Raw genomic sequence first — 12422 nt, forward strand, 5'->3', positions numbered from 1 at the left:
CAATTTAAAGGAGACGCACAATACACCAAACACAGCTTTAAACACCTCTTTGGAGCATAAGAGTGAGGCATTTGATGAACAAAGTGTATTTGTGAATTGGGGAATTTACTCAATTCAACTAGATACAGAAGAAAGTCTCATTGATCTTAAGAGGAAGCGGAGCAGCAACTGCAGATGGAACTGAGAGAGCAACAACGGAGTGTCGGAACAAAAAGTTAATTGAACGGGACAGCTGAAAAGACCTACAATAGGACACAAAACCTGTGACCTCTAGGTTGTTGCCATGACTCTACCGAAGACTGTTAGCGATTAAAACTAATTACAACTGAATGGTTGTTCAGTGGCATATGTAAAATGTGTCAGTTTATCCAAGTGCAGTAAATAAAGTTACGGGGAAGATCTGATCTGCTGATTGTGATGGAGGAGTAAATTTGGGGGGGGGAACAGAGCCTGGAAATCTGGCCTCTCTCCTATGACTAGGGTCAGAACGTGATGTTTGCTCCATGGCAGATGGTGGCCGTGCTAGTGGTGACGTATGTGCATGTCTGTCTCTGAATGGAGAGGAGTGTATATATTGCTAAATGGCTTCATTTCTCATTTCCTTGCTTTTGAGGTTTTGTGTTAAGTATGCTATGGAGTGCAGAAGCCTTAATTTATACACACCTAAATGTACATGCATATGCAGCAGCAAGCCTAGATCAAGTTGGCAAGAGCCAACAGGATAAGGCAAGACAGCCATCCCACTTTTGCCAAAAAAGTTGGGACAGCTGGGACAAGGTTTATAAAAGGGACTGTCCCAGCCAAAACAGGACGTATGGTCAATCTAATCATTCCCCCAGCATCCCTGCTGCCTGTCTCCTCTCTCTTTTTGCCTCTCAAATTGTCTTCTCTTTTCCACTCCCTCCCCTTTGCAAGTCTCATCCTTCTTTTCTGAGCACTCATATTTTTCCTGCATCTTTTGTGCCTCCTCCACCACTCAGCCGTGCTGTTTGCACAGAACCTTAAAATGACATTCTCATTGCTGCTCAGCTGCCTCTTTATCACTGTTCTAAAGTGGCAGATCAGAGAGCAGCTGTCCTCTCCACACAGCGCTGCTGATTGATACCACTTCCTCTTCTGAAGGGAGGATTCATCAAAGCCTGGAAGAGGCAGCCCTCACCTGAGGCAGTGTTAGTGCAAGTACATGAACGTTGGCAAGGAGAATAGAAAATCTGAGATATTTCATGAAGTATCACATAAGTTAGAGAATCCCCTGATTTTACTTTTGCCTAACTGTAAATCCTAGCCAGTGTGAATTAGCACAGCTCTGTTGAAGACAATGTAACTACACTGGTTTGCACCTGCAGAGAATCTGGACCGTAATTTACTCCCCAGGCTTCTACAAAATATGGAAACGATATTTATAAGTAGAGCTGGGCAAATAACTGATTTTTTGGTTCACTGGCAGTTCTGAAAAACAAAACACACCAAATTTGAAAGTTCTGAAAAAGTCCAGCAAATCAAAGAGTCCATTTCAGGTGGTACTAAACATATTGTTCGACCCAAAATGTTTTGTTTCTGGGCATTTTTAAAGAGCTAGGTTCACGAAATCGGCAGACACAGAGTTGGTGGTGATTGTGCCCTACTCTTCTTTATATCCAATAGCTGAGAACTACTCTGGAGCAAGGATCTGAACCCTCTCTCCTCCAAGGTGAGCACCCTAACCCCCAGGCTATAGAATCATTCCCATTTTCTCTCCACTCCAGCTAATATTTTATACAAAGGAGAACAGACTCAAGAGGAGAGATTCAGCAAGATCCATCCCAGAAAAGTCTAGACTGAGGGGTGACTTGGAAGCAAATCCCTGCTCTAGAAAGGGATTTGTACATGGGTCTCCCACAACCAAGGTGGGTACCCTATCCACTGGGTAAAAGATTGTTGTGGGGGTAGCACCATCACCTCCCATTTTGTGACTCTATAAATAATAATAATAAACTATTTCCCCTCTCCTCCCCCATCCCCGCCCCTGCCCCCCCACTCGGCCAAAGCTATTTGGTGAGTTTATGAACAAGTCTCATGTCAACTGCAATTGAATTTTTTGGTGAATAAACTATTTGTCTGAAATTTTTTTTGCCCAGCTTTACTTTTAAGTATGGTGCACTGGCTTCCAGAAGAATAATATGGTATAATGTCAGACTAAAGGAGAAACATTCATTGAGCACTGGACAAAGACAAACCTAGTTATGAACAAAACTTTTGTGGGCTAGATTCTGATACTCCTATTCTGGGAATAAACTCATTGATTTAAATGGGCCTGCTCTTGGAATAAAAAATGATAGTGAACATCCATAAGAATATCAGATTCTGGCCTTATACATTTCATAATGTGAACGTGACTATGAAGTAAAACACAGAGGTAGCACTAAGATATGAAACAAATTCCGCTATTTAGAGACTGGTCATTTGTAAATCCATCTCTTCCCTTTTTTGAGTAGAGGGAGATAGAAGGGCAATGATCTAGTGACATAGGGCCAGATTCTGCAATCCCTACACATGTTGAGTGGTTGACAGTTAGATACTGTCTCGACTGAAAATAGGTCAGATTCTAATTTTACATTACTCTGCCAGTTAAAAAGGGCACTGCCAGGGCAGTGTAAAGACTTTACACCCATATTACAGCCCCTTTTAACTGTCAGAATAGTATAATGGGTCCTTAGTATTCACAAGAATCTGGCCCCAAGGAAGTACACCTCTACCTCGATAGCCAAAAAATCTTACCGTGTTATAGGTGAAACCACATTATATCAAACTTGCTTTGATCCACCCGAGTGTGCAGCCCCCCCGGAGCACTGCTTTACTGCATTGTATCCTAATTCGTGTTATTTCGGGTGGTGTTATATAGGGGTAGCGGTGTATTTCTCTGAGTAGGCCTTCCTCAATGTGGATCGGAATTGCAGAATTATATCCATAACAGGACAGAAAGACATTACAGAAGAAGTAAAGACAACCAACTGTTTGGTAAATACTGATAGAAGGGGGAGAAAACAAGCAAATGGAAATCTTAGTATTTCCTGCTGGAATAACACCAGGGGAATGCTCTCTAAGGAATGTGGAAATCTAAGAATGTATAGAATTCGATACATTTTAACATGAAAGTGCTGGGGGGAGTGGGAAAGGAAAACTGTTTTTCTCAAGGAAAGCTCAATACCCACATAAAACTGAAATCTTGGCTACCAAACTGATAGCATGTATTCACACTAGGAGGATAAATAGTATCGTATAGCTAATTATAGTATTTACTGATTAAGTGTCCCCAGCTGACCCTCTGTCTTTCATTCAGACCAGTGTGCTTAAAAACACACTGACAGAAAAAGGTTAATGACGACAAATCACGATTACAGGTGCAAAGGAAATCCTTATTATATACTGGCTGTTTCATAAATATGAACAGACGTCCAAGGTCGGGACAAAATGTAACTTATTTTTACAAGCACAAAATGAAGGAAGATAAGCATTTGAAATTGGAGGGAACTTTACATGGCAAAATAATGCCTTAAGTGGCCACTTAGAAACACATTGCTTAAATGAAAACGATATCATATTCCATGATCTGTTGCACAGCAGTAGTTTAAAGATCATTGCATATTCTTGTTGGTACTCTGCCACATCTTTTTTAAAAATCAAATTATTTTGTTTACGCTTTAAATGACAATTGGTCAAATTCATCTTTCTGTGATTCCAATGACTTCAGTGGCATTACACCAAGGATGAATTGGAGCCACTATGTTCTGTTCACGCTTAGTTTCTTATTTAACGTTGCAGTGCCAAGTGGCTATTGCAAAAGGACAAATCACCTCTCCACCTGGAGTAGATTTGATTATTTAACACACTGGCCATTTCAAAATGTACATACTGATGTGTAGTATGAAAGAATGACCTGATGGATCAGGCACCAGAATGGGACTCAGGAGATCTGGGTCCAATTCCTAAATAAGCCACAGACTTCCTGGGAACCATGGAAAGTCACTTGGGGCCAGATGTTCAGGGTTTAAACACCCACAGCTGGGACCACGCTTTCAGAAGTGCTCGGCATCCAGCAGCTCTCATTTTGAAAACTATGTACATTTTTTTCAAGAAATCAACATCCAATATGCTGAGCTGTTTTGAAATTCTGGCCAATTACTTCTACTCTGAATTAAAGCTCTTTGACTCAAGATAGCCTTGCAAGACTCAATCCCGCAGTCATTTTTCTGTCCTTTACTCAAATTCTATCAGGACCTTGAATAAATCTTTCTTCTGCTATCAGGTCCTCTCTCTTCTCCAGTCCCTTCTTTTTGCTCTTTCTTCTGTTTAAATGCAAATATTACACATCTGTTACACAAACTTGATTTTACGTGCAGTTAACTGCCGCTGTTCTAAAACGTCTTTTCCTCTAAAAGAAATCTATGATCTCCACCAGGGTTCCTATTCTGGGAAAATACACACATTGAACAGAAAAGTGTCTTGACCTTCAAGTCTCTGCCTTGACTTTCTTTTTAATTGTTGTTCTGACTCCATCCTGCAGCCTTATTTGGATAAGGATACACTCAGCCTTTTGCTTTAAGGGGAGGAACCTAGCTTTTAGGTCAATTAGCTACTCACCATGTCAACCTCTCAAAAGGTCATTCAAGCTGTGCAAAATGCTTTCCTCACCAGAAATGTCAATATGAACACAAACTATCATAGGTTCAAACTTTAAAAGCTACACTGTGTGTGGGGCAAACATCTCGCCCTGCACTATCCACTTTTCATATCTTACTATTAATTAGTGTATTCAATAAAACAAATAATATTAATAAACTGTTTCTAGACAGGACATATGCTGTGCTGGACAATTGAGCTGTGTTATGTCAAGAAATACCTCATCCATATTATTTGTTTTATTGAATACACTAATTTAGTATGGGATGGATTCTACCTTTAGGCACAGCCCAAGCACGGGCTGATGTGTGAACTGCACTGTGACTCAAACACCCATCGAAGTCACAATTACTCCTTCCGTCTTTCTCTTTACTCCACTGGGTCTATACCAGCAGTAAATTTCAATAGAGTAGCACTGCTGAGCAAGTAGGATGGAAGAAGCTGTTAAAGTTCTGATTATTCCCCAGCATTATAGTAAGGACTTCTTGAGTTCATATCCAAGCTCTGACCATGACTCCTGTTTCTGACCTATGGAAAATCACTAACCTCTCTGCCTCAGATTCTCTGTCTGTTATAAGTACTCTGTCTTATATAGTGGTTCGCATCAGTAGATCTCAAAACACTTTACAGAGAGAGGTCGGTATTGTGGAGTGGCTTTCAAGCCAGACAGAGCTCTTCTTCAGGTCTGGGAAACTAACTCCCAGAACTCAGTGTAAGTTCAAAAGCTTGTCTCTCTCACCAACAGAAGTTGGTCCAATAAAAAAAGAATTACCTCACCCACTGTGTCTCTCTAATATCATGGGACCAACACTGTATATAATAAGAAACATGGCATAAGAGACACTAATTTATCAGCACAGCAGCACTTAGACCCAGATCACACACTAGCAAAAATGAGAATGCAAGGAACTACAAAGTAACAGGATTGTAGCCTACATACTAGCAGTATAGACAACATTGAGCACATATCAGGAAAAACCCTCACAGCCTCAGACACTGTTTAGAGCCCCTATTAAGCAGCCAATAAGGGAAAAAGAAAAGGCTTTAGAGAAAGATGTCCAAGTGTACACTATCAGGGGGTAGCCGTGTTAGTCTGGTGCATCCGAAGAAGTGAGGTTTTAACTCACGAAAGCTTATGCCCAAATAAATCTGTTAGTCTTTAAGGTGCCACCAGACTCCTTGTTGTTTTTGCAAGTGTACACTGACCTTGCCCTGGCAGCAATTCCAGCATTTGGCAGATGAACAGCTAAAGGCTGAAACATGTCAGAAACGTACTGAACTTTGCCAAAGAGAAGGGAGTTGGAGGAGTCACTTCCAATAGACCTTTCACCATATTGGCAGGCCCACCTGGTTGATGGTCTGCTTCTGAAAAGCCGGTACTTCAGAAAGAGATGCTCTTCAAAGTTCATGAAGGACACCAAGGTATAAACAAATGCAGGGCATGAGCAAAACAATCTGTATGGTGGCCAAATCTGAATTCAGACTTTAGTAGAGGACTGTGAAGTATGTAACAAGGAATGACAAACTCAACCGACCAAACATTACTCTACAAAGCTACCTCTCAGAACTTGGCAGTGGGTAGCAACTGACTAGTTTGTATGGAAAGGACACGCATGCTTTAGTGTAGCTGATTACTTCTCCACATATATTGATTTGGCTATGTTTTATAGCCTTCATCAGCACAGGTCATCCAGAAACCAAAGTCAATACTTGCAAGATATAGAATTCCTGAAGTCCTCATATCAGATAATGGGGCTCAATGTACCTCTGAAACGTTCCCAGCGTTTGCACAAGACTTTGATTCTGAACATCGGTACTAGTAGTCCACATTACCCCGCCCTCCCAGAGCAATAGAGAGGTAGAGAGCAGTGCAGACATTAAAAAGCCTTCTGCAAAAATCAGTAGATGAAATACATTAGTGGCATAATGATCAACGCGCTTGCACCTGGACTTTCTCCAGCAGAGCTTGTGATGGCAAGATGACTCAGGACACCTCTACCTGTGACACTGACACAGTTTAAATCTAAGTGGTCCAACCTGAAGGAATTTAGAAAACAGGATGCTGAAATAAAAATTCATCAGCAACAAAACTTCAGCACAGAACATAAGTGCTACCTAAACTTAGATGAGAGAACAAAGTTTGCCTCAACATCTCCCAGACATTTGGAACTGTTCTGAACTTAGTGGAAACTACCAGATCCTACCTAATGGAAACTCTAGGAGGACTTCTCCAGAGGAATAGGGTTCATCTTCAGTATTTCTCCACATAACAAAGGGGATCTGCAATGCAGGTACTCTGTTAGAAAGTGAGCCCCCTCCCACAGGCAGCTCCACATGCAAACTCAACAGAAGTGAGAACATGGTCTGGAAGACAAGTCAGACCACCTCAAAGACTTGATCTTTAGAATACTGCTCAGGTCTATTCAAATGGAATTGATAAAGAGATATAGTAGTGTAAATAGATTTAAACATTTGAAGTTTATTTGTAATTGTTGTATATATACACATTGATTTATATTTAAAGTTTTAATCCTTTTTTCTTTCCTTTTTTGGGGGGAGGAGGGTATAAAGAAGGGGAGATGTGGAGTGGTTATGGTTTCTGGTCTTCCACAGTCACCAAACAGGATCAGAATGTATTGCATGGGGGAGCTTAATAAACAACACAAATTTCCAGTTGGGGAGTTCTCTAGTTACTTCTTTTGGGATGGCTCTTTGTTTTGATCTCCACATACTACAATTATCCCAATTTTACAGGGGGTGGGGGTGGGGGAAACTGAGGTACAGAGCCATCAAGTGAGTTTCCCAAGGTCACCAAGCAGGTCTATGGCAGAGCCAGGAACAGAACCGGCTATTCGTCGTTTAGCTCGTCGTGGTGGTGTCAAGCGTATTTCTGGGTTGATCTATGAAGAGACTCATGGCGTGCTCAAAGTTTTTCTTGAAAACGTGATCCGCGATGCTGTTACTTATACGGAACATGCGAAGCGGAAGACTGTGACAGCCATGGACGTGGTTTACGCTCTGAAACGCCAGGGTCGTACTCTGTACGGATTCGGGGGCTAAGGTTTCCTTCTGATTTACCTTTAAAAGCAAACAAACAAAGGCTCTTTTAAGAGCCACAAAAGAGAAAAAAAAAAAGAATTCCTGCTTTGAGCAGGGGGTTGGACTAGATGACCTCTTGAGGTCCCTTCCAACTCTGATATTCTATGATTAACCTAGGTCTCCTGAGTGCCAGTCTAGTTTTCTATCCACTAGGCCACACTGCACCCTGTAAAAAGGGTATATTAATTTACCTTATAGGGGAATTCTCCCACCCTTCTTCACACATAGAACCCTACTTTTCCAGTAGTCCTAGCAACTGGGATTGCTCACAGAGTAAGAGGCAAAATCTGACTCTGTGCTAAGTATTGTAATAAACTGGTTATTGTGTATGTGTACCACTGCCCTCTACTGGATTGAATGAATACTTCTCAACTGCATGGCATCATTTCCTCCTAACAGAGTTTTTTCCTTTAGGTTGAGTTGTATAGACCTTCAAGTTTGGAATTTTCACTCGCAGGGAAGCTTTATGTGGCCATGATATGCAAGTTGTGATGTTCTTGATGTCCATGGGTTTATCACAGTGTTATTCATATTTCTCAACCTTCCAAAGCCCAAATGGGGATCAGCATGTGTGAGTGTGGGAAATGATGGACACAAATATTATTCATACAGGAAATTTGAGAATCTTCTTGTTGGTGTAAATAACCCTTTGGATAATCTCAGGTTCGCAATTGTCTATTTCTGACGTAAGTCGCTTTCAGCCATAAAAGTGAGGGGATGCCAAATGTATGAGAAATGTAGGTAAGCTTTGGGTTTAAAATAAACAATGTCCCTTGGAAGGCGGGACACAGTGGAGAAGCACAGTGTTGTGTCTGTTCATGGAAAATAGAAAAGTTTTAACAGACAGCAAGAGAGAGACTTAAGTATTGAATACAAATGCCCCCCTTTTCAAGCAAGCCTGATTTACTATACAGACTTTTTTGACTGCGTGTTAAAAACCCCAAACAAACACACCTTTTCCATTTTGCTGTTGAACTCTTAAAATCATAAATTACAGTAGATTTGAGGGAAAAAATAGTTATCTGAAGTACTCTAGAGCATTTTTCCATTTTATTTCAAACAGAACATTAGCACAAATATAACAGGTATTGTGCAAATTGTCTTAAAAATTGCAGGGTTATTAAGCTCAAATGAGCAGGTTTTTGACAAAGTAATCTTTCTATAGAACATTCAAATTGTCTTCCTTCCATACTGAGCCTAGAAGTTTATACCATGAAGCTTGTGCACTTGGGGAGACCTTATTCACATATCTAACAATGAAAATAGTGTAGAATATTCAGGAGGGGTATTTCTGGGACAATCTACAAGCTTGTCTATATTCAGTGTTGTGCCAGTTTAAACTCAATGTGTGATTTAAGCCAGTGCTGCAAAAAAACATAACAAACAAAGAAAAAGGCCATGTTGATGTTCTTATTTTGGTTTAAACCAGGTTTAAGCTATGCTTATTTTGATTAAACTTAAATAAAATAAGAACAAACTGAAACAAACCACTCAAACTGAAATAAGAATGTCTACTCAGGGTTTGAACCAGCTGAACTAAATCAGTGCAAATTTGAGGGTAGACAAAGGCTACCACTGCTACTGTAGAACAATAAGCAGGACACACTCCTGAATTCAAACTTTTGTTTTCCTTTGTGGAACTGACAGGAGTACTATGAAGGCCACCTGTTCAGCCCTTGGATAATGGAAATGTTTCAGTCACTCTGAAAACACACCTCCAGCAGCACTGATTGGCTCCAGAGAATTTTCTTCAGCCAGACAAATAAAAAAGTTAGAGTTTTGAGAGTAGAGATTGGCAGCAGGTTTAAAACAAACAAAAGGCAGTACTTCTTCACATAGGTGCTGCAACTAAGGGTGCCGCCCCCCCCAGCCTGGCTTAATGTTGTTTCCATCATATACAGGATTTACAGTTTGGTTCAATGGTTCCCTTCACCTGCACTATACAAATTGTTCCAGCACGCCTGCTTCTTCACCCAACATACTGTTAACCTGTGGAACTCATTGCCAGGGGATGTAGTAAAGGCCAAACTATAATGGGGTTCAAAAAAGAATTGGATAAGTTCACGGAGGATAGGTCTATTAATCAAGATGGTCAGGGATGCAACCCCATGCTCTGGTTATCTCTAGCCTCTGACTGCTAGAGGCTGGGAATGGATAACGGGATGGATCCCTTGATGATTGCCTGCTCTGTTCATTCCCTCCAAAGCACCTGGCATTGGCCACTGTCAGAAGACAGGATACTGGGCTAGATGGACCATTGGTCTGACCCAGTATGGCCATTCTTATATTCTTCAGTGAAAAATGGGAAACCTGCACTCACCCTAAATGACGAGAGCCCAGTTTTGAGACATTAAATCATAGATGGCGATTGACCAGGAGTAGTCTGATTTGCAAAGTCTAGGACAGGTTGTAGGTGGAATCCAGTCCCGTTTTATAAAATAAAACAAAAGCTATAGGGGACAGGGGCAGAGATGAATGATTTTGCTTTCCCTATTTGTAAGAGCTCAAGTATGCGTCTTAGTCACAGCCCACAGAAAAGGAGAGTGCACAGTGACGCTGCACCATGCAGAAGCACAGCGAGGCATTCTGTACATTTTTGAAATGGAGTCAGCAGTACACAGAAATCCAGCTGCGCCCAGACTACCTGTCTTTATTACCAACTCACTAATTAACATTGCAATTGACATTCAAATGTCATATTGTTTCACAGTTTTAAAATGCATAATACTGTGAAAGAAAAATGACTTACCTTGACCTTTTGCTATTCCTGAGATATCATGTGTGCAGGATTTTCACTCCTGGGCCTCATCTACTTAGATTGAGAGTGACACAACTCCCTTAGCTCTGATGAGTAGCTACTGGCCAACCTGAGCCATGCCTGTCAAGTATAAATGCTCCCCCTGAATATTGCGGTTATTTCCTTTGCACAGGAGAGGAGGGTTCCAAAAGAATGAGGCAGTTCAAGATCAACATAACCAAAAAAAAAAAAAAAAAAACACCCTAAAAAAAAAAAAACCCTCTCAAAAAACGTAAACTCCAAACTCTAGTAAAGGGGAGATGTGTGGGACTGAGAACCCTGGAAGATGATTTCTGCTGAGAAACAGAATTGCAAAGCAAGAATTTCCCCTTTTCCGAAGATACTATCTGTGCTGCATTTTCACTTCTGGAGAGTAAGAAGCAAAAGGGGCATTCCCCTCTCCCCCCACCAAAAAAAAAAAACCCACAAACCTACCCCAAAACAAAACAAACAAAAAACCCCACCACGTGTAAACAGACCCGTTCATATATTTGAAACAGGGCTTTTTAAAAATCTATGTATCTGAAAGAGGATTAAAAGATGGCAGTGTTGAGGCCAGAGCTTGCGCTGATAGCATCAATTCCTAGGGAGCAAGTGTTGGTTTCAGGGCAGAAGGTGGCACTGCCACACAGAACACTCTTACACCTGCTGATTCAGGACAAGAGAAATGCCCCAAATTCCACAGAATCAGTTGTGAGGTAGCTTCAAACAACTGCATCTGATCTTCTATAAGGCCATTAAGCAAGTGCTGACTGCCAGAATCATCATCTCCCTCTCGAGCACATGAAAAAAAAGGAGAAAGTCTGCTACAGCATTTCTGGGAGTCAGGGATCTGGCTGGAAAAGGAATGGGATGCTTCCATTGTGAAGCCCCCCTACTTGGTCTTACCACAGTGGGGGATGGGTCTGGGCCAGTGTCGGGGGTGCTGTCTTAACCCTGATGCTCCACAGTCTCGTCTGACTCATTCAAAGCACTACAGGCTGATTTGTACAGCCCAAGAAGGAGTCTCCCTAGGTGACAGAGAGGCACACCTCATGTTTCTTCAGTCCTGGCAGTGACATTTGAGGTGTGCACAGCACCTAGTGGTTGACTCTGAGGCAGATCATGCAATGAAGATAGTATTTGGTCTATGTCATTTTTCTGTCATTCTGATCGGTTTGAAGTCACCGAACTTCCTCCTTGGATGCCATACTGGTAAAGCCAAGAAAATGATGAAGCAGCAAAAAGAAACATGAGACTAGCTAAACACAAGCATCAATGCAGCAAGACCATCGGAACAAGAGCCTAGTGCCGAGAAAAGTATAGAAGGTTGGACTAGAAAAAAAATTGGTTCCAGAACACTGAAGTGTCACTGCATGGAAGTGCCTAGAAGAGGCACCTAAATCTCGCAAGCAGAACTTAGTGCCTGAGTGTCTGACCCACACTCCAAAATTATGCAGACAAACAGTCCAAAATGTAGCCACTTTAACAAGACCTGACTGGAAGGCAGGATGTTAAGAAAAGAGATATCCAATGAGGCATTGTTCTAACAGAGCCACAGAAGGGTGGACGGGAAGCAGCTGCTGTGGGAGAAGCTCCTTCACCAAACAGTCAAGTAGAAGCTTAGGAGAACATCCTGAGGACAGGTTTCAGAGTAGCAGCCGTGTTAGTCTGTATCCGCAAAAAGAACAGGAGTACTTGTGGCACCTTAGAGACTAACAAATTTATTAGAGCATAAGCTTTCGTGAACTACAGCCCACTTCTTCGGATGCAAGTGGGCTGTAGTCCACAAAAGCTTATGCTCTAATAAATTTGTTAGTCTCTAAGGTGCCACAAGTACTCCTGTTCTTTTTGCGGATACAGACTAACACGGCTGCTACTCTGAAAC

The 12422-nt window shown here is 41.5% G+C and overlaps 2 protein-coding genes across 2 annotated transcripts in view; one reads left to right on the top strand and one right to left on the bottom strand.

Moving 5' to 3' along the window:
* Positions 1–12422, bottom strand: part of LINGO2 (leucine rich repeat and Ig domain containing 2) — a 451300-nt gene that overhangs the window by 305694 nt on the left and 133184 nt on the right. The window lies entirely within an intron of this gene.
* On the top strand, positions 7483–7745 carry LOC117878961 (histone H4-like). The gene has a single exon (XM_034773734.1). The coding sequence runs from the start codon at positions 7483–7485 to the stop codon at positions 7717–7719; it is 237 nt and encodes a 78-aa protein (XP_034629625.1). The 3' UTR covers positions 7720–7745.

Source organism: Trachemys scripta, chromosome 6, assembly GCF_013100865.1.
Source record: "Trachemys scripta elegans isolate TJP31775 chromosome 6, CAS_Tse_1.0, whole genome shotgun sequence".
Taxonomy (NCBI): domain Eukaryota; kingdom Metazoa; phylum Chordata; order Testudines; family Emydidae; genus Trachemys; species Trachemys scripta.